The 23130-nt window shown below is 42.4% G+C and overlaps 1 protein-coding gene across 1 annotated transcript in view; it reads left to right on the forward strand.

The window, feature by feature from the left end:
* The first annotated feature begins 625 nt into the window (after positions 1 to 625).
* The window catches only part of KDM7A (lysine demethylase 7A), a 90890-nt gene continuing 68385 nt past the window's right edge, over positions 626 to 23130 (forward strand). The window contains 2 exon segments of the mRNA XM_003896677.4: positions 626 to 800; positions 802 to 873. Coding sequence (XP_003896726.2) covers positions 682 to 800; positions 802 to 873 — 191 coding nt within the window. The 5' untranslated portion in view covers positions 626 to 681.

Genomic DNA, 23130 nt, shown 5'->3' on the forward strand with positions numbered 1-23130 from the left:
GGCACGTTCCTCCCCTCGGAAACGCACAACCGGCTCGGCGTGTCAGCTCGGCGGGACCCACGCCGGTGCCGGGCCGCAGCTCCGGTTCTCGCTGGGCGGCTGCGGAGGGCTGAGCGATTCTCCCAGCGTCGCGAGGCGACCCGGGCAGGAGGAAACTTGCTCGCTTCCCCTCTTCGGGACGCGGCGCCTCGTCTGCCCTTGTGCACTCCGCAGGAACTTCCCCCGGCCTCTGCTCTCGCTCCGAAATAACCGAGCCGGCTCCTCGCACGCTCCCGCCGTCCTCCTCCGGCTGCGGCCGCGCGCCCGCCGCCACCGCCACCACCGCGCGTGTCCTCACGGGGCCTCGGCTCCCTCCGCCTCCGCAGCCGCCTGCGTGCCCTTCAACGGCTCCCTCCGCCCGGCCGTCGCGGAGAGGAGCGGGGGCACGCGCCGGCATGGTGCGCGATGCGCGAGACCTGTGCCTCGAAGCGCCGGAAGCAGCCGGGCCTGGGCCTCGCGCGTCGCGCGCCCCTCCCCTCCGCCAGCCGCGACTCGCGCTATGCCTTGCTAAAGAGCGCCGCCGCCGCCGCCCGCCGCCGCCGCCGCCGCCGCCGCGGCTGCTGCAGAGAGCGGCGGCAATGGCGGCTGCGCTCCTTCCAGTCGGCGAGCGGAGCAGCGAGCGAGCGTGTGTGTTTTTTAAAGATGGCCGGAGCGGCGGCGGCGGTGGCCGCGGGAGCAGCAGCTGGAGCCGCCGCGGCAGCCGTGTCGGTGGCGGCTCTGGGCCGGGCCTCGGCGCCTCCGCCGCCCCCGCCCGTGTACTGTGTGCCGGCAGCCGTACGACGTGAACCGCTTCATGATCGAGTGCGATATCTGCAAGGACTGGTTCCACGGCAGGTAAATAAACCCCCTCCAGCCCCGCAGCCGCCACCGCCGGCCACCGACCAACCGCCGTCGCCGTCAGCCGCCCGCTACTCCCTCGGGCCGGGCCGCCGCGCCGCGCCCAGCTTTCAGGGGTCCCAGCGCCTAGCCCCGGCCGGAGCCAGCAGGGGCGCGCGGGAATGACTCGCCGGGCAGGCTCAGAGGGGAGCCAGTGGAGCTCCTTGACCCGGGCGAAGAAGAGTCGCCACAACAAACACGAACAAAGAGGGCCGGCGGAGAAGTTGGCAGGGGGAGCCTGGGGCGAGGGGACGCGGCCGGGCGGGCGCGGCGGGGGCGTCGGGCGGAGCGCCGGCCGGGCCCGCAGCCCCTCGCCAGCCCGGGCCGCCGCCGCCCGCCCACCGCGCCAGGGCTCCGGCCCGGGTCGCCCGGCCGCCCGCCGCTCTGCCCGGCTGGCCGACGCGCCTGCCTTCCTTCCGGGCGGCGATGGGCTCGCCCCGGCCCCGCGTCTCCTCCGCGCCGCCGGTCCCTGTCGCGCCCCCTTTCCCGTCTTTATCAAACTTCCTGGGCCGGTGGGACGGGGGCAGCGGCGGGCCCGAGAGGCGACCGCGCCAGCCAGCTCGGCGGGGCTCCGCGGAGTAAACAGAGCAACAGATGAGGTACTCGCTCTCGGGGACTTGAAAGGTACCGGGGAAGTTGGGGCCGGGCCCCCGGCGGGCGGCAGGTTGACCCGGGTCGTGGCCCTGGGCCCCCGCACACACCTGGGTCGCCGGGACTGGGGCAGATGGAGTGGGCGGCGGGGGCCCGAAGGGAACGCTTCTCCGGACCCCCTGCGTCGCCCTCGCGCCGCGGCTTAAACTTTACAAAGAGTGCAGTTGTCGCTCGAAGCCGGCGACACCGGGACCGCCTGCGGCTGTGCCCTGGGCGCCGGTGCCGGCGAACTTGAGTCGGCCGGGCGGACGCTGCCGGGCCGGCTGGCGGCGGCAGCGACAGCGGCGGACGCTGCCCTCTGATTCAGCCGCCGCCGCCGCCGCGCTCCGGGTTTGACGTTTGAGAGCTCGGGCCGCCTCCGCAGCCAGGCCGCCGACTCGTGTGTTTTGTAATCAAAGTGTGAGGCTAATAAAGGGCGGCGCCACAGCCTCTTGACTCCGGCGTGGGAGGGATTCACAGGCATTTAAACAAAGAAACTAGTTGGGGTTGGGCTCCGAAAGTCCTTATTTGGGTGTTGTGGCAAAGCCTGCGGTCACCTTTAGTTGAAGCCGGTTTCCCGGGCCGCGTTTGGTGTTGTCTCTTGGCGAGAGCACGCTCACGAGTAATAGCAGATATGGTGACTGTGATTGTAGGAAGTGTCTTTTGATTGACAGCAGGACATTTAAATACAGCCTCCGCTTCCCCCTCCCCAATTTTATAGAAACACTACACGACCAGGCCAGATGTCTTAGTCTCCCTCTACTGGTCCAGGAAGAGAAAACCATGTAAATCACAATGTTCTTTGCAGTGTTTAGTGCTAGGTGTAGCTAAGTTTTACTTAATTTTCAAGTACAGTTTTCTTTAATCAGTTTTCAGGCTAGCCGATTCTCACAACAGAAAACAAGACACAACAAATTATCACTTTAAAAGAAAGGCAGCGTCCTCGTTTTGTATAATCTTTAGCAGTCTTGTATATCCAATTCTATTTCCACATCCTGTTTCCATAACATATTTTACGCAACTAGAATAAAGATTATCCGAACATTTAAGTTCTATGTAGAACAAAATCAGAATCCCTGGTGATTATGTAAATGCTTATGTTTTTTCAAAGAACTATTTTTTGAAATTTGAGCGGTTTAAACTGCATAAAAATTTTGTCTCACCAGGCGCGGTGGCTCACGCCTGTAATCGCAGCACTTTGGGAGGCCGAGGCGGGTGGATCACGAGGTCAGGAGATCGAGACCATCCTGGCCAACATGGTGAAACCTGTGGCCAACATGGTGAAACCCGTCTCTACTAAAAATACAAAAATTAGCTGGGCGTGGTGGTGCGTGCCTGTAATCCCAGTTACTTGGGAGGCTGAGGCAGGAGAATCTCTTGAACCCGGGAGTCGGCGGTTGCAGTGAGCAGAGACTGCACCACTGCACTCCAGCCTGGCGACAGAGTGAGACTCCGTCTCAAAAGAAAAAAAAAAAGAAATTTGTCTCATTATGCAATGCAGATTTGATAGGCTACCGAATTTTAGACTAGAATTGTATTTATCTTAATTTAGGTCACTTGACACTATAACCATGAAAAGTCCCAGGTATTTGATGGAGAATTTTGTAATACATTTAAGTATACACTTGTAAATAGGGAAATTAAAGAGGAAATACAGAGGGCTTACCGGAAGAAGGGAGGGCAAGGCCAAAACAAATATGCCCTCTCTGCTTTGACACATAAATTCGTGTAACTTCATATCTGTGGAAGTGAGTCTAAAATAGGTTTTTTTGAGCCCAGGGTCTTTTTGACCATCAGTCCTTGAAACTTTTATGTGGTTCAGATGTCAAAAGTTAGAAAATTTAGCTATATTGTCCTACCCTACAAAAGTAGTATCTTTTTAATAAGTTTAATTCTTTTTTTTTTTTTTTGAGACGGAGCATTGCTCTGTTGCCCAGGCTGTAGTGCAGTGGTGCAGTCTCTGCTCACTGCAAACTCCATCTCCCGGGTTCAAGTGTTTCTTCTGCCTCAGCCTCCCGAGTAGCTGTGATTACAGGTGCCTGCCACCACGCCTGGCTAATTTTTGTATTTTTAGTAGGGACAGGATTTCACCATGTTGGCCAGGCTGGTTTTGAACTCTTGACCTCAGGTGATCCGCCCCCCTCGGCCTCCCAAAGTGCTGGGATATCAGGTGTGAGCCACCATGCCAGGCCTACTAAGTTTAATTCTTAAGTATTGGTAATTTGGACTCTGAATGTTTTTCCCGTGGTATTTACTCTGATGTTTACTGTACCATGAAATGAGTGATTATTTTTTGGAACACAGCAAAATGTTCCTTTATATTAATTATTAAACAAATATCATTTGCTTCTGTGAGAATTGACCCCTAAAGGACTAAGATGTATCTTTACCATGCTTAGATTTCATTGAACCAGAGGTGGTCCATCTGTAGAGGAGCAAGGAAGAGTGGGAGGTTGGATACAGAGAATTGCCATTGCCTGGGTAATTTCTTGTTAACTTTATTTCTTCAAGTAGAAGGACTTTTTAAACTTGAGGAATCAGTGAATTTTGATATATATAAATTTTAGTTTACTCTGCCTGGCATTTCTGACATAAGGAAATCTGAAAAGTTGTTGCCCTAATTTCTTGTGACAGGGAAGGAAGGCCTGTCCTTGATGCTATTCTGTCAGGCTGCAGGGTGGATGGAACCAGCATCTTCCAGGTCTGATGCTGTCAAACTTTAGCTGCATACCAATTCCCATCTGTCCATCTGCCTAAGCCTTTTTGCAAGTGAGAAAAGAACACTTGCCAGGCAGGGTACAATGTGTAATTGAACTCTAGGTGCAGTGAGTTGAGGAATTAACAGGATTTAGCTGGGAATGTTCTGTGTAACCTAGAGATACAGTTCTTTCTCCCTGAGTTCTTGGTGGAAGTACCACAGGGAACATCTTTCCTGATAAGGCCCCGCTCCCTTATCTCCAGGCTGGATGTCTTTCTGTAATACTTTTATATCGTCATATGCAAAACTGTCTCACTGCCCTAATTGAATTGTATTAGAGTTTCTGTTTTCTTCCTGTTAGAATGTAAACAGCGTTGTTTATTAGTCTTTAATCACATTTTTTGAGTTGATAAAAGCAATATATTATAGAAAAATTGGAAAGTACAGAAAACTATAAAGAATACGAAAGTACGCATGTCTTCCAGTGATTACCACTATTTTATTAATAACGTGGTATGTGTATATGTATATTCTTTTTAAAAAATGAAATTTGAATTATTTCTGTGCATTCCATGTTACCTTTTTTCGTTAAAGTATACTTTTTCCTGTATCTTTAATGTTCTTTGAAAACTTTTTTAGTGGCTACATTGTGTTTGATTTCACAGAAGTACAATATATTTGAAAATAATTCCCGTTATTTACTTTGTTTACTACTTTTTCTTGTGTTTACTAATGATGATAAGATTGACATCCTAAACAAATTATTGTGGTCATTTAATTATTTCCTTAGAATAAATAAAACAAGTTAATACATATAAAACAGAAGAAGACCTGCCATGTACAATTTCTAAATAAGAAATTTCCTTGAATTAGTAATATTGGTCAAAGGGTATAGATGCTTATAGGCTTCTTGTGCCTGTTGCCAAACTGTCCTCCAGAAAGGTTATGCTGATTTATACTCTCACCTGCAGTGCCCACTTTCTAGTTCCCTGCGTCCTCCCAATCTAAGGTATTATTAACCAGCCCTTACCAAAACAAGCAAAAACTGTTAAACTGTAGATGAGTCAGTATTACCACCAAAAGACGTACCCCAAGCCTGTTCATGGCAGCATTTTTCATATTGTCTCCAGACTGTAACAACCTAAATGTCATCAGCAGTAGATTGGATACATTATAGTATAGTCATAAAATGGAATACCAAGCTATTAAAAAGAATGCACTATGGATGCACACAACATGAATGGATCTCACACATAATAAAGTTGAACACAGAAGCCCAGTACAAAAGAGCATACTGTTTGGCTCTGTTTATGTGAAGTTCAAGTACAGGCATAATTGGGACTAGGAGTCAGAATAGGGTTTACCTTTTTGGGTGGGTATTGACTGAGAGGGAGTTTCTGAGGTGCAGGACATATATATATATATATACACACACACACACACACACAAATATATACACACACACACATATATATATATACTTTTTTTTTTTTTTTTAGAAGACCGAATCTTGCCCTGTTTCCAGGCTAGAGTGCAGTGGCGCAATCTCGGCTTACTGCAACCTCCACCTCCGGGTTCAAATGATTCTCCTGCCTCAGCCTCCCAAGTAGCTGGGATTACAGGCGCTTGCCACCACGCCCGGCTAATTTTTTTTTTGTATTTTTAGTAGAGATAGGGTTTTACCATGTTAGCCAGAATGGTCTCCATCTCCTGACCTCGTGATCCATCCACCTCGGCCTCCCAAAGTGCTGGGATTACAGGTGTGAGCCACCGCGCCCCGCCATATTCTTTATCTTGCTCTTGGGTGGCGGTTGTATGAATGTGTACAGATGTAAAGATTTTGTTGAACTGCTTGTGCACTGAAGTCTTTTGTTGTTGTTGCGGGATGGGAGTCTCAGTATGTTGCCAACCCAGGCTGGTCTTGAACTCCTGAGTTCAAGCAATCCTCCTGCCTCAGCCTCTCAGGTAGCTGGGATTACAGATGTGCCATGCACCCTAAAAATTTGCCAATTTGTTAACTGACACAGTATTTTAAGATTTGTTTCTTGTTTGTGTCTTGAATGAGATTGCCTCTTGTGTTTAGTCATTGGGTATGATGTTGACTTGGCCAAGAGTTTGTAGTGTACCAGGTGCTAGGAATATAGTATATTTGTGCTAGAAATATAGCAATGAGCAAAACAAAGTCCTTGCTCTCTTGTGACTTACATTCTCGAAGGCAAAGAGAGATAAATATCGAATCTCACTTGTCGAATGTTTTACAAAGTGCTTGGCACTGTTCTAATTAATTAGATGTTTGGTTAACTCATTGAAATCTCACAGTCACCTTGTTGAGTAAGTGCTATTATTATCATCCCCATTTTACAGATGAGGAATCTGAGAGTTTTAGGGAGTTCAGTAACTTTCCCAGGATGGAAAAGCTGGAAGGTGAGAGAGCTAGCATCTGAGCTCAGGCATGCTGACTCCAGACCTCATGCTGTCAAGCGGGTAGGTGGTACTGAGTCTCCTCTTCCTCCTTGGCTGCAGCCAGCTTCAGGAGGAGAATTAGATGTGACTTGTCTGTCTCTATCTCAGGGGTGCATAGGTGGGACAGTTGTGACAGGGTTCTGAAGAGAGATGCCTGTAAACATCTTCCTTTTTTTAAGTCAAAATTATTTTCTTTAATGTAAATATGTAAAATATTATTATAACTGCCTTGGGGACACAGTATTTATAAAATATTTATTTGAAAAGTTTTATAATTTAACTCTGCTTTTATCCTTGTTATAAATGGATTTTTTTTATTAGAGTGTATTTTGACTTCTTAAAATTGGTTAGGGATAGGAAATATTTTACAAATTCGTTTAATATACATTTCCCCGTCATGATTAGTGTCATAAGCTTATTAGGTGAACATGTGTCTTTCCATAAGAAAACAAAAAGCTCATTTATTGACTTCTCAATTTCATTGTTTTGATGTGATAGTTTATTATAGAATAATGAGTATTTGTGTGTTTCACTTATAAGAGTTTTATAATTTATACACAGTTTTGCTGTTTGAACCAAAAATGTTGTGATTATGGGAGGCTTATCTCAGGCTACTTGGAGGCACAGGACATAGTTCTCTCATAAACTTTTTAAAAATCATTAGTTAGGCTGGGTGCAGTGGCTCACGCTAATCCCAGCACTTTGGGAGGCTGAGGCGGGTGGATCACAAGGTAGGAGTTTGAGACCAGCCTGACCAACATGGTGAAACCCTGTCTCTACTAAAAATTCAAAAATTAGCTGGGCGTAGTGGCGTGCGCCTGTAATCCCAGCTACCCGGGAGGCTGAGGCAGGAGAGTCGCTTGAAACCGGGAGGCGGAGGTTGCAGTGAGCTGAGATCATGTCACTGCACTCCAGACTGGGCAACAGAGTGAGACTTCATCTCAGAAAACAAAACAAAACAAAACAAAACAAAAACCCATTAGTTTGGGGTATATTTCTGCTTGGAATGCTCTCCTGTTCTGTATTTTTAGGTATGAAATCTAGTTTTCTGATCATCCAAGGGGAGGAATGCTTTTATATTTGAAGATTTGAAGTGGAGGCTTATGAGTAAGAATAGAACAGGTATAGAATTTGGTTATAAAGTGAGCGTTGGTTGATTTGAGCAATTTAAATTTTGAGATAATTTGTGCAGCTTTTGAACAGCCAGTGCTAATCTTAACTACCACCAAGTTTCTGGTCTTTTTTGAAAATTATATTTTATTACTGTAGTGATTATTTTTTCCATTAATGAAAAGATTATTTTTCCCATTGTAGGTTGAATTAATGGTAACTTGTATGATTTTTGTGTCTATATGTGTGAGCCCTATTTCCTTTTTTTTGGAGAATAGTGTTAGAAACCAAGGTCTGGCATTAGTGAGCTCATTGTTTCTAGGCCTTCTCAGAGGACAGAGCTAGGAAATACACTAATTGCACACATGCACACACATTGGTCTTTGTTTCTGTCTGTATATATTATGAACTGTAAGTTTCATAATGATATCTTTGAATCTAATATAACACCACAGGAGTCATTTTAGCTTTCCCCTTTCCTTACTTGTAACTTTTTTGTGCAACAGTGAGAAACTTAGCTGTCATTATCTACAACATATTTGTTCAGCCCTATAAAGTACTCTAAGAATTTGCTAACCTATATTTTTGTGAGAAACAAATTTGCTAGCTAGATTAGGTATTCGTGTATATAGTACTTCTTTTATGCCTTTGGCCTTACAGTATCTAGTCAAAATACTGTTTTTCTAAGTTACTTAGGTCAGTTCTTTTCACCGGACTTTAATGTATGGCATTTACTGACAGGTTCATTTGCTACTACTACTTGTATTATATTTTGATGCCTCCTACATCCGGTTTTTTTTTTTTTTTTTTTTTTTTGAGATAGAGGCTTGCTCTGTTGCCCAGGCTGGAGTGCAGTGGTGTGATCGTGGCTCACTGCAGCCTCAGCCTCCCAGGCTCAGGTGAGGTGATCCTTCTGTCTCAGCCTCCTCAGTAGCTGGGATTATAGGCATGTGCCACTGTGCCCGGCTAATTTTTGTATTTTTTTTCTGTAGAAACGGAGTTTCACCATGTTGGCCAGGCTGGTCTTGAACTCCTGACCTCAGGTGATCTGCCCACCTTGGCCTCCCAAAGTGCTGGGATTACAGGCATGAGCCACCACGCCCGGCCTCGTATTGTTGAGATACAGCTTCAGGTTAGATTGCTAAAAGTAGGATTGCTTAGTCAAAAGATAAACGTATATGTTGTTTTATTAGGATTGCTAGATTTCTCTCTAGAATGGTTGGACCAGTTTGCATTCCCACCAACAGTGTGAGAGTGCCTTTTTCTCTAGATCCTTGTAATCAGGATGTGTTGTCATGTTTTTAGTCTTTGTCAGTCCAGTAAATGGAAAATGGTATCCATGTTTTAATCTGCATTTGTCTAATTATAAATGAGTTTGAACATTTTTTTTTCTTAGTTTTAGGACCATATTCTTTCAAGAATCATCTGGTTACATTTTTTTTTTTTCCTGATTCTATCAAGCTTTTAGTCCTTTGTCCCTCAATATTTAAGCACTCTTTACATATTAGGAATAGTAGCCATTCGTGGCAAATGTTCTAAATATTCTCTTCCAGCTTTCAGTTGTCTTTTGGTTTTGTTTATGGTAATTTTTTTGCCATGCAAAAATTTTTTTAAGAAATATGTAGTCATATTTATTAGTCTTTTATTGGTTCTGGATTTCGAGTCATAATTAGCAATCCTTTTTCCACCTCAAGGTAAAGATAATTTTTTCCTGTGTTTTTTTTCTAATACTGGTATGATTTTATTTTTTAAGTTTCTAAATGGATCACTAATCCATTTGGATTTTATTTTTGTATATAATATGAAATAGAAATATAATTTTTTCTAAATAAAAACAAATTGTCCAGTTGTCCCAGTACTATTTATTGAAATGTCCATATTTGTCCCAGTGACTTAAGATGCCAAAACATATGTATATATAATAGTCGTTATGTCAAAGATTCTATATAGACTTAGGTCTGTTTCTGCACTTTGTTTTATTCCACTGGTTGATTTGCTCATTCATGTGCCAGCACCACAGTGTTTTAATTACAGAGGCTTTTATAGTATGGTGTAAGTCTGATAAGACCTGTCCCATCCTTGTAGTTTATTGTATTTGTTTTCAGTGTTTTTCTGGTTATTCTTGCAGGTTTATTTTTTTATATGAACTTCAGTGTCAACCTAATGTCATTCAAAAGCATTGTTGGGATTTTTATTAGGGTTACATTAAACTTATGAGCTGATGTGTTTATAATATTGAGTCCTTCTCTCTGAGAATAGTATTACCTCTTTTATTTATATCTACTTTCGTGTCAGGTGTGTTTTGAATTTTTCTTTGTACAGATTTTACACATTTTAAAGATTATTCCTAAGTAATTTTCTTTTCTTTTCTTTTTTTTTTTTTTGAGACGGAGTCTTGCTCTGTCACCCAGGCTGGAGTGCAGTGGCCAGATCTCGGCTTACTACAAGCTCTGCCTCCTGGGTTCACGCCATTCTCCTGCCTCAGCCTCCCGAGTAGCTGGGACTACAGGCACCCGCCACCTCGCCTGGCTACTGTTTTGTAATTTTTAGTAGAGACAGGGTTTCACCATGTTAGCCAGGATGGTCTCGATCTCCTGACCTCGTGATCCGCCCGTCTCGGCCTCCCAAAGTGCTGGGATTACAGGCTTGAGCCACCGCGCCCGGCCCTAAGTAATTTTCTTTCTTAGTATTATAAATGAGATTTTCTTTACCATTTATTTGCTATTGGTTATTGTTTGTGTATATGAAGACTGTTTTTTTAAATGTTACTTTTATATCCTACTACTTTGCTGAAAAAATTATTTGAGTTGTATTATCATTTAGGGAACTGATATATAATATGCAAATAGAGAATTTCAGTACTTCTTTGCCCACTCTTATGCCTCTATTTGATTTCACTTATATAATTGCACAGGCTTATACCTCTAGTATAGTGTTGAATAGTGGTAGATAGTGGGTATACTTGCTTTATTCCTGATTTTAGTAGAAATGCCTCTAATATTTCCTCATTAAGGAAGATACTAGCTTTAGGACTAATTTGTCATATTAAGACAGTATTCCGCCAGGTGCAGTGGCTTATGCCTATAATCCCAGCACTTTTGGAGGCCCAAGGTGGGTGGATGGCATGAGTCCAGGAGTTTGAGACTAGCCTGGGCAACATGATGAGCCGCTGTCTCTACAAAAAATACAAAAATTAGCTGGGCATGGTGGGGTGTGCCTGTAGTCCCAGCTACTTGGAAGGCTGAGGCGGGAGGATTGCTTGAGCTTGGGAGGTTGAGGCTGCAGTGAGCCGTGATCCCACCAATGCACTCCAGCCTGGGTGACACAGTGAGACTCTGCCTCAAAAAAAAAAAGGGAAAAAAGTATTCCTCAATTTTATTTAAGTAGTTTTATCATGAATGGATGTTGAGTTTTATCAAAGGCTCCTTTGGCATCTGTGGAGAGAATCATATAGTTTTCTTCCTTAGATCTATTAATATGCATATACAGTAGCGTCCCCTCCTTATCTGAGGGAGACATGTGTTCCAAGACCCCCAATAGCTGCCTGAAACTGTGGATAGTACTGAACTCTAAATATGCCATGTTTTTGCCTTTACATGCATACCCATGACAAAGTTTAACTTATTAATGAGGCACACGGTAAGAAATTAACAACAATAACTGAATACAATAGAACATTACAACAATGTGCTGTAATGAAACTTATATAGTGTGGTGGTAACTTTTGCAGTTTAAGGTGCAGCAGCAAAACTAGCATGAATTTCTTTTGCCTTCTTCACAATTTTATAGATAGAATCGTTCTTACCATAGATCTTAGGAACTCAACATACTGTTTTTTTGTTGCTGTTGTTGTTTTTTTCCCTTTCCTTAAATCAAGAACTTTTACTTTTACTTTTCACTTAAAGGAAGCACTTTATGGTTTCTCTTTGGCATATCTGCATTGCCAGCATCACACCAGCCTCACTGCTCTTGCGCTTCGGTGCCATTATTAAGTAAAATAACGGTTACCTGAACACAAGCATTGGTACCCCGACAGTTGATCTCATAACTCAGAGACTTGTGGGCAGGTAGTAAAACAGTCTGGATACACAAGCAGAGGGATGATTCACATCTTAGATGGGATGGTGCAAGATTTCATCATGATGCTCAGGATGGCAGGCAGTTTGAAACCTAAGAATCGTCTATTTCTGGAATATTTCATTTAATATTTTTGGACCTTGGCTGACCAATGGTACCTGAAACCTTGGAAAGTGAAACCACAGATAAGGAGGGGACTACTGTAACATACTTTTAAGTGTAGCTTATCATTAGCAACTATGAAGAACAACCTGGTGGGAAAATAGCCCTAACTACTTGGTTTACTATTGGATAATTAAGTTGTATCTTAAGGATGCTTTTTAGCTATATTTTAAAATATTATTCTGTTTTTAAACTTTAAAAAACACCACTGGCTGGGGTAGTTTTTAGAATAAAAGAAAATCAGCAAATATAAGTGACATAGAGTAACAAACACTGAACAGGTAAATATATATAATAGGAGTCTCTAGAGCATTAATGATCCAGGAATTTCCCCAAAGCAGCATTTTCTAACCTGTGTTTTGTGAACCCCAGGGATATAAAGTATCCTGAGGTTCACTTATTTTAATTTGTCTTTTAAAAAGATGGTGAGTATTTTCCTTTTAAAATCAATTAGTTTGAGAACTTCTGAGGGTATATGAGTAAGCATACATGGCATTGTTGGTGGAAATCAGTCACCTGATTGATCTATCATTCAGTCGAATGTTGCCAGCCACCATGGTCTTCTCGACTTTCAATTTTTCTTAAAAAGAAAATACCAAACATATGTAGAAGTAGACCGAATAGTATCCTGTGCTTCCAGGTTCCATAAGCCTGCTTCAGTGAGTGTCAGTTCACTTGCAAGTTTCATTACTACCCTGTTACCTAGCTACTTTGAAGCAAATTCCTGATGCTATATCATTATATCTATGAGTATTTCAGCATGTAAATCTAAAAGATAAGGCCTCAATTTAAAAAACCTATAATACCTTTATTACAATTAAAAATAGTTGACAATTTCTTAATAACATCAATATCTACTATCCCCATTTCTAGTTGTCTCAAAAATGTCGTAACTTTTTTCACTATTTGTTTGAATCAAGATCTAAATAAGGTTCACACATGTGATTAGTTGCTCTATCTTGTAAGTTTCTTAATACATAGCAGTGATTCTCAACTAGATGAGATGTTGTCTCCCAGGGAACACTAGTCAATGTCTAGAGACATTTTTGATTTGGAAGTAGCAGAGTAGTTGCTACTGGCAGCTAGTAGGTAGAGGACAGGGATGCTACTAAACATTCTGCACTGGTTAGCCCCACAGAAAGAATGATCTAGTCTAGAATCTCTATAGTGCTGTTGTTGAGAAACCCTGATCTATAGGTTTTTCTTTCAGGTCTTTAACCCTCTCCCCGCCCTTGCAAATTCTTTGTTGCACAAAGTGGTTGTTTATCCTAAAAATTTCCACTTTCTGGATTTTGCTGATTACATCCCTGCAGAATCTTTTTGCTCCTCTCTTTCCTGTAAATTGGTAGTTGACTCTAGAGAAGCTTGATCGGATTCAGGTCCCCTTAAACCCCCAAAAATTTCATAGGAGAGTGGTGCAGACTTCTATCAGGAACCTAAGCAGAAGGCATAAAATGTCTGGTTGTTTCTCTTTTTGTTATATTGGCTGCCATTGATCAATGCCAGTATCCATTCATAGCAGTTGCAGAATGATACCTTTATCATTATAATTATAAAATTTTATAACTGATAATTACAAAATTTCTTTTTCATTTGTTACCTGTAGTACTTCTATAAAGAGAAAATTTTCTTTTATCTAGTCTTTGGTTATCTAGTTGTACAGTGTAGGAGAGGCAAAATTAAATGTTTGATTCTTTTCCATTATCACTGACTTTTTAAGTTAATTGATTAATTAACATCCTCATTGTTAAAGGATGAGAACTATTATTTAAAGCAATATAATTTAATGTGTAATATTGAGCAATATAGAGAAGTTGAAATACAAATATATAGAAAGATCCATGTCTCCTTTGACCATACAAACTGCCATTAAAAAAACAAAACAAAGACTATCTGGTAAGAGGGCCAGGCACTGCTGCTCACACCTGTAATCCCAGTGCTTTGGGAGACCGAGGCAGGAGGATCACCTGAGGACAGGAGTTTGAGACTAGCTTGGGAAACATAGCAAGACCCCCATCTCTACAAAAAATAAATTAGCTGGGTGTGGTGGCATGTATCTGTAGTTCTAGCTACCCGGGAAGCTGAGGCTTGAGTGCAGGAATTTGAGGCTTCAGTGTGCTAAGATTGTGTGATCTTGCCACTGTACTCCAGCCTGGGTGATAGAGCAAGACTGTCTCTTAAAAAAGACCTGGCGCCGGGTGTGGTGGCTCACACCTGAAATCCCAGCACTTTGGGAGGCTGAGGCAGGCGGATCATGAGGTCGGGAGATTGAGACCATCCTGGCTAACACAGTGAGACCCTGTCTCTACTAAAAATACAAAAAATTAGTCGGGCGTGATGGTGAGCGCCTGTAGTCCCAGGTACTTGAGAGGCTGACGCAGGAGAATGGCGTGAAGCCAGGAGGAGGAGCTTGCAGTGAGCTGAGATCATGCCGCTGCACTCCAGCCTGGGCGACAGAGTGAGACTTTGTCTCAAAAAAAAAAAAAAAAAAAAAAAAAAAGACTTGGCAAGAAATTCAAGCAATATAGAAAGGTTTAAAAAAAAGAAAGCAAAAATCTTACTTTTTGTTTATTAAAATATCCTGGATATCTCAGAGAGCTTCTCGTATCAGCTTGTACATATATCTCATTCTTTTTAATGGCTGCATAGAATTCCATTCTGTGGATTTACCATAATTTAACTGGTCTTCTCTTGATGGATTCTTGAGTTGGTTTCTCTTTTGTTCTTACTACTTAACAATGCTGCAGGATATATATTTTTGTGTGTATGCTTATCTTTATTCTTGGTGAGCATTTGGGTATCCTTATGGTAAGTTTCTAGCATTATCCATTTTGAAATTGTTTTTATCTGTAGTCATATTTTAAAATTCATGTTCTGTTGGTCAAAGACAAGTGTAAAGAATACTGATAATGAAATAGAAGTTTGAGCTTAAATATATTATACAAATTTAAGATTCTTATTTATTGGGGCTGTAAGTTGCATTCATCTTAACACAAAAATCAGTGTCAGAGAAAATAAAGTGATCTTATGTCCAATTTATATTTTTTTATGGGGAAGAGGGATAAAACACTCTCAGAATGTTTTGTTAACATCCTCTTCCTTTATAATTTAGAAATGCCATTTTTACTTGAGCACAAAACATAGGAATTTCAAACATCTAATATGGACTCCTGTTTATCAGTTAGTAATCTTTTTTTTTTTTTTTTTTGAGACGGAGTTTCGCTCTTTTTGCCCAGGCAGGAGTGCAATGGCATGATCTTGGCTCACCACAACCTCCGCCTCCTGGGTTCAAGCGATTGTTCTGCCTCAGCCTCCTGAGTACCTGGGATTACAGGCACGCACCACCACACCCGGCTAATTTTGTATTTTTAGTAGAGACGGGGTTTCTCCATGTTGGTCAGACTGGTCACAAACTTCCAATCTCAAGTAATCCACCCACCTCGGCCTCCCGAAGTGCCGGGATTACAGGCGTGAGCCACTGCGCCCAGCCTATCAGTTAGTAATTTTAAGTTTGACATGTGCGGTAAAATCATGAAGTTGCGAAAGCTGGGGGATCTTACACCGTTATAGATGATTTGGTATTTTTAATGTGCAAAAACTGTTGTCAGGTGAGTATTCAGTATTTCACAAAGAAACTGGAATGTCCAGTGTGGACCTTTTGATGAATACAGTATCCCTTGAATACTTTAATATTAATAAATATTAAATGGCTCACGCCTGTAATCCTAGCACTTTGGGAGGTTGAGATGGGTGGATCGTGAGGTCAGGAGATTGAGACTATCCTGGCCAACATGGTGAAACCCCATCTCTGCTAAAAATACAAAAAGTTAGCTGGGTGTGGTGGCATGCACCAGCTACTCGGGAGGCTGAGGCAGGAGAATCGCTGGAACCCAGGAGGCGGAGGTTGCAGTGAGCCAAGATCGTGCCACTGCACTCCAGCCTGGGTGACAGAGCAAGACTCCGTCTCCCCTGCAAAAAAAACAGAAAAACGAAACTAAAAAAGAAAATAAAATGGTCCTGGGGATGTGACCTGGAGATATTTCCGTTGTCTGGAACCCTACAGAATAGTTTAAAAAAAAAAAAAAAAAAGGTCAGAACGTGAAACAGTTTTGATAGCATTTTAACTGACCTGGTCAGTGATGGTGTGGGACCACTGGTATCCTTGAAACAGGGGCTTTCTGGCCACTTTCCCTCAATGGCTTTGGAAACTTTCTGTGGGGACCACATGGGAGCTTTCCCCTCCAAGGACTGGGTTTGTGGGTTCATGGGTTTTTCCTCTTCTGTGTGAACTGCTAGAGTGCCTCACCTGTCACATACGCTACAGTGTAGACGTGTGGTTAGTCTTTACTACTTTTTGAAGGAATCATGGGGCGTAAACTATATGCAGATTATAGGAATTTTAGTCTTTTTATGTAATCTAACTTGTCACAGGTCTGATTCATATTCCTCTCTTACATTCTTCCTATTTCGGTACTTTTTTAAAGGCTAACTTTGTGTGCCTGGTGTTTTGAGTCACTTTCTTTTTTGTGCTAGCCTGTCCTTATTTTCTTTATATCAAAGGATCAAAGTTTTCTTTAGAGCCCATGGTGACTGGGTGAACACAGTCCCTTCTGTTTGGTTCAGGGACATTTTTCCTCATACCTGCTTTTCCAACCATCCAAATGCCAAGTAGTTAGCGCTGGACTCTACTCCCTTAATTTTTCTCTTCTTATCTTTGGCTTTGTGGGCATCCAGCCTGTAGTAGGAGAGGTCATACCCCAATCTGAACTTGATTTCTCAGTTTTCTCATTCTTTATCCCTTAAGCAATTGATTATTCTCCAAAGCTCCAAAGTCTCACACTGCTCTCGCTCAGGATCACCTGTTGGGGCCACCCATCTCTTCAGGAGTGTTACCACCTCAGCCCCAGGGGAACTGCTACTTGATTTGCCATGGTATTACATCCTGAGAAGCCCATCATAAAGTTGAAAAATCCTAAATCGAACCATTGTAAATTGGAGACTGTCTGTCCTGTGCTTATCTCTTGCGGGTCTGCAGTGTGTTTTGTTTTGCAGCCCTACCCCTCACCCCAGGGCAGCTGCTGATTCAGTCACCACCTCAGACCTTCTGAGAAGACAGAAGAAAGCTTCTTCGGACTTCAAGTAATGTTAGGATATGAGTCACTTTTCTTCTCTTTCCTTTCCTTCCTCTCCACTGCATCAATGATTTTTTAGTTTCGTTTGCCACCATCACGTGTCAGGCTTTCATTGGCCACTATCACAGTTTCTACCATATCAGTGTAACACTTTTGATACTTAATATTTTCTTTAAAACTGCTTTAAATGGATTTTCGTTTTAAAAATTTACTTGCCTTAAACAGAGGTATCTGCTAAATCGTGTTAGTGATGCTCACGCTACATTTTAATAGGTATAAGAAAATATATATTTATTGAAATAAAAAATATTATCTAAAATGTGCGCCTGTAAGATTGTCAGAAGGGTAATGATGATTGATAGGCTAGTAGACACAGAGAAAGGGTACAGGTTCTTTTTAATGGAAGTCAAGGATTGAAGAACTTAAATAAGCAAATGAGAATGGCTATACAAAGCAGGAGGCTCAGCAGAATTTGTCCCACTGCCAGGACAAACTTCCCTGGCCTTCAATTTCCCATAAAGCTGCCCTGTTGGCAGTGATAGTGCTGATTGCATCTGGATCCCATCAGGTCCAGCCATTATTGTGGTTACACAGGTCCTGAGGTCCTCTTGATTCCTCCCTGTTTTCCTGGTGACATTGCCTATTCCAGGGATGTGAGAAACTGCCCACAGCCTCAGGACGTTCCTCAGTATGAATAGCAAGATTGGGTGAATTGATGATCAACTTCTCAGGAATCTCATCTTCCTAGCAGGCCTCAAACCTGCTTGAAGTCTGTTCCTCCAGATATGCATAACGCTACACTTTGGGCCAAAGTTTGCCTTAGTGTTGAAACGTGTGTTCAAATTTAGGAAATTCCTGGAAACAATTTCAAGAAGAAAAGGCAACTGCTAAGTCGTGTAGATTGTGGTCTTTGGTGTAGTTGGAAATTATCTTTAGGTATATTAGATCCCATCTACTCATCCATTCAAGGACCTGGCTTCAACAGTTGTATCCCTACCTCATCATTTTTTTGGTTAGCATGCTAATTGTATGCATATATCCTTTATTTTAATTTTTAAGTTTTATTTTGTTTTCGAGATGGAGTCTTGCTCTGTTGCCCAGGCTGGAGTGCAGTGGCATGAACTCGGCTCACCGCAATCTCTGCCTCCCGGGTTCAAGCGATTCTCCTGCCTCAACCTCCGGAGTAGTTGGGATTACAGGTGCCTGCCACCACACCTGGCTAATTTTTTTTTGTATTTTTAGTAGAGACAGGGTTTCATCATGTTGGCCAGGCCAGTCTTAAACTCCCGACCTCAAGTGATACGCCCACCTTGGCCTCCCCACGTGTAGGATTACAGGCATGAGTCACCAAGCCTGGCCTGTATCTTTTATTAAAAAAACAAAAACAAAAACCCTTTTCTTGACATCCCTTTTCAGCTGCAGCCCTGTTTCTTTGCTACCTTTATAGCAAAATTAATCAAGTTGTTCCTACTTGCTGTTTCCAGTTTTTTGGTTTTTTTCCTCTCCTAGGAAATGAGAGTGGTCCCATTTTCTCTTTTACTCAATCCAATCAGGCTTTCATCGTTACCACTCTATTGAAACAGTTCTTTTCAAAGTTATCAGTGAGCATCACCTAACTTGGCGTCTGGGGAAGCCCTGTGCTGATTTTCCTTCTGCTTTGCTACCCCTCCTTCTCAGTTCTTAGTGCAATTCCTTCTCGTCTCCCTGATCTTTTACTGCTGGGTACCCCACGGTAACTCAGTAGTTTTTCCAGCACTCATCTGTTTTCTTTCGTAGCTCTCTCCCCTGAACTCTAGTCTTGAATATAAATTGTCAACTTCAGGTCTCCACTTGGATGAATAGTAGGTTGGCCAACTTTGAGTGTATGCAGAATCAAACCCCACAACTCCCTCCCTTCTTGATCATCACTGCTGCTCCTGTAGTCCTCTTCATTTCACTTAACGGCAGTCCTTCATGTTGTTCAGGGCAGAATCTTTGGAGTCATCCTTGATTCTTCTCTCATAATCTGCACTAAATTCTTTGGCCAAATCCTGTTCGCTTACTTTCAGAATCTCACTACTACTGGTTGCCTTCATCACTATCCTTTTGTAAGATGGGCTTATTGAAGTAGCCTCCTACTGGTCCCCCTCCATCTGCCCTCCAGAAACCGGAGTGGTGCTTTTAACATGTAAGTCAATACTTAAATGAACTTTAGTGGAACACTTGTCCTCTTAAGGAAAAAGTCTCTGAAAATTCCCTGCTCATTGCCACAATTTCTTCCTTCCTTTTTAAATAGTTCCTGAAGTACTTCTTTCTCTGGGGAACGTCTCTTAAGATAGCTAAGATATTTTAATCCCTTTTGCCGAAAAGACTATTGCCCTTTTTCCACCTGCTTCAACATTTCAATTGCTATTATTATTTTTTGAGACAGTGTCTTGCGCTGTGGCCCAGGCTGGAGTACAGTGGTGTGACCTCGGTTCACTGCAACATCTGCCTTCTTGGTTCAAGGAGTTCTCCTGTCTTGGCCTCTCAAGTAGCTGGGATTACAGGTGCGCACCACTACACCTGACTAATTTTTTTTTTATATATATATATTTTTGGTAGAGACAGAGTTTCGTCCTATTGGCCAGGCTGGTCTGGAACTCCTGACCTCAAGTGATCCACCCACCTCGGCCTCCCAAAGTGCTGGGATTACAGGCGTGAGCCACCACCCCCGGTCTCAATTATTTATTTCTTTGTTTGTTGATTAATTAATTAGAGTCTTACTCTGTTGACCAGGCTGGAATGTTGTTGCATAATCACAGCTCACTGCAGCCTTGACCTCCCAAGCTCAAGCAATCCTCACACTTCAGCCTCCCAAGTGGCTGGGACTACAGGCGTGCACCAACAAGCCCAGCTAATTTTTAAATATTTTTGTAGAGTCAGAGTCTCAGTATGTTGCCCAGGCTGGTCTTGAACTCCTGGGCTCAGGTGACCCTCCCACCTCGGCCTCCCAAGGCCAGGTTTACAGGCATGGGCCACTGTGCCTGGCCTCAGTGTTTTACGTAATGGTCCAGTCTCTTAAGGGATTCATGGTAGCTGAGCCTACCCTAGTTCAGCCTAAAGCTGAGGCTACCCTCAGCGGTGGGACAAAAGAATTCACCGATTTTATTCATGTCTTTAGAACTGTCACATAGTGAGTTGCTAGAAATAATTATTTTTCCCTCCGGAGAATTCCTAAGATCTAAAGATGGTTCTTTTCCTCCTATACAGATCGATTGTGGATTTCCTTATCAAGTTGAACAATTTTGTTCTTGATCTTTGTTCAGTAATTAAGTATTAAATATTACCCAAGTATTATTTACTTAACCTGTACCTATTTACCTATAACTATTTATTATACCATTTTGTGTATATTCTTGTTCAGTGTTTATCCCTGAGAGGATGCTGGGCTAAGAGAATAGAGAAGATGGTGAGTATGAAGATGAGCATATCTCTACAATAAATGTGAAAGTTAAGGGTGTGTGCATGAGAGGTTTGCGAGACTAGGCTTGTACATATGCAGCAGGCTCTGTAGGAGCCCTACCCGGATCCCCTGGCTTTCTCTATTTCCATCTCTGTCTCTGTCTCTGTCTGGGGAATACTTCTTGCTGAAAGCACCTGATACTTGGCCTGAGGGCGTTCTCTGGCTGCAGCAGCTCAGCAGCTTGTACTTGAAGCGGGTCTGAAATGCTAGGGCATTATGCCTCTGGGATAGCCCTCATCCGTTATCTATTGGGAGATAGTAAATAAATACCTAACTTCCTCTCCCTTTGGGTGGGACCTTTCTGAAGCCCCTTATACTTAGTCTTCCAAATGTCCCCAAGGCTACCTCCCTTTCTGTGTCTTACTTTTCCATTCACTTACCCGTGCTTCCAGGGATTACTTCCCATGTGAATGCCTGCAATCCTATCTCAGGTTCTGCTTAAGGGGGACTCCAACCTTAAACCAGTAGGTAAATTGTTAATGAAAAGAAAGATCATAAGCAAGAGATACGGGATTTGAAAATAGAGTTTGGATTTCATTGATAACAGGTTTTTCACATGATGATAGTGTTTGTATCTTAACGCCTGTATAATTATATGATTTCATTTACCTATATCTGTGTGCAAAATGTATTATGAACATGGCTGTCAAAGTCATTGAATAGATATCTGGTCCTGCTACCTTCAAGGTTATTTGTGATATGATTTTAATTTGAAGCTGTTTGTTGTTGTTTTATTTCTCCCTTCCTTTAGAATCCCTTCTTTTTCAAAACACTAGAAACCTCCCATTATGGTAAGTAACCTTTTGCATGAGAACTGTTGCAATGAGGTGTTAACATTTTGCAGATTAATTGGCATATAAGAAAACTAGCAACCACTTTACCATCTTTGGGGAATGATACGGTCTACCTAAATAAGATTTTCCTATAACTGAAAGTTCTACTTGTGAAATGTAGCTGTCCTCAGAAAAGTTACTTAGGAGATTAAACTGCTTTAAATAGTGTAGTATTCTATTAAGAGCATGTCTGTCAAAATCCTTCTAAAAAGAGTTGACATATAATTTCATTGACAAAGTATCATGGACCTCAGTTATCTTCTGTGCCGTGTGGGCTGCTGGACTGTTTGGGCGCTAAATTGCCCCATACCAGTTGCCATTTATTGATAGTGTTTTATCTCCTTCCTTACGATTCTTTTTTCCTGTTGCCTGTTAGTTCTGCTTTGACCAACTCCCTCTGTCTCCTTCTAATTTTGTTTTCTTAACTAGAGCAAAATAAGATTTCCACGTGGGATTAGGCAACAGGTCTTCTTAAATTGCCACTCCGTATTCTGATACACTGGTGACAAAAGGATGACCCTAGCCAGGAATGGAGTCAAGCTGTGCAAAAGGGATTTGGCAAATATCACTTAAATAAACCTGACAGGCAAGGTTGGAATTTTTGAAATCAGAGTGCATATGGTGCTAGATTATATCTTTGAATTCTTACCCTAGGATAGAAGCTATGCCTGGTGGGTAAGGGTAGCCCTGGCTTCCAGGTAGTTTTATTTATAAGAAAATCATATGGCTGGCTTAGAGATATGTTATATCTTGCTTCTTATGTAGGTCTTGTATTTTGATCTACGTAAGAAGATTTGACTCAGTCATTAGACTTCAGCCTAGAAAGTGCCCTACAAATACTTGTTAATTATGTTGTAATAAGGGTAATTGGAGACAATTTGTATCTTTTGAGGTTAAAAAGATAGTTTTAGAAAGTTTTAGTGTTTTATCAGTTATTGACTTCCTTGGTTCATATGCATTCATTAACATACTTTGTTAGTATTCAGTAAATGCTTGGTAATGCTGTCACCATTTTAGTCCCCTGTGTTGATAAAGGGGTGGTTTTACTATACACTTGGTTTATTGGTACTTTGTACCTATTGTAAAATTGCAAAACATTAAAAATGTTTTAATTTTGTAAATTTAAATCATAAAATTGTAACAGTTATAATTATAAAAACAAATTTATAATAAACTCTTCACAGCTGGGAATTCTGAAAATTAGCTTCTAAGGCAATTTTCCAAGGTGGAAAATAATAACCCATGAAGTGTTTTGTGGGGGAAAAATAAGAGAGCGAGAGAAAGACCTGAGGTTGGGTACAGTATTTATCACTTATGCTTGATCCCCATCATGGAAATTCAATGTGCTCATTAACTTGTTGAATTCACTGAGAAGTATTGCTGGTAAATAAAGGTGATTCGATCTCAGCCCAGTGTCTCCCTTATGTTTCTCTTATGAACTGTGGAATCTTTTTTGTGAATAACTTTGACTCCTGCAGGACACTGTTTTTTGTCTTTTTTTTTTTAATTTTAAGAGACAGAGTCTTACTTTGTCTCACAGGCTGGAGTGCAGCAGTGTAGTCATAGCTCACTGCAGCCTCAAACTCCCGGGCTCAAGCAATCTTCCCACCTTAGTAGGGCTCAAGC

Source organism: Papio anubis, chromosome 4 (genome assembly GCF_008728515.1).
Source record: "Papio anubis isolate 15944 chromosome 4, Panubis1.0, whole genome shotgun sequence".
Taxonomy (NCBI): Eukaryota; Metazoa; Chordata; class Mammalia; order Primates; family Cercopithecidae; genus Papio; species Papio anubis.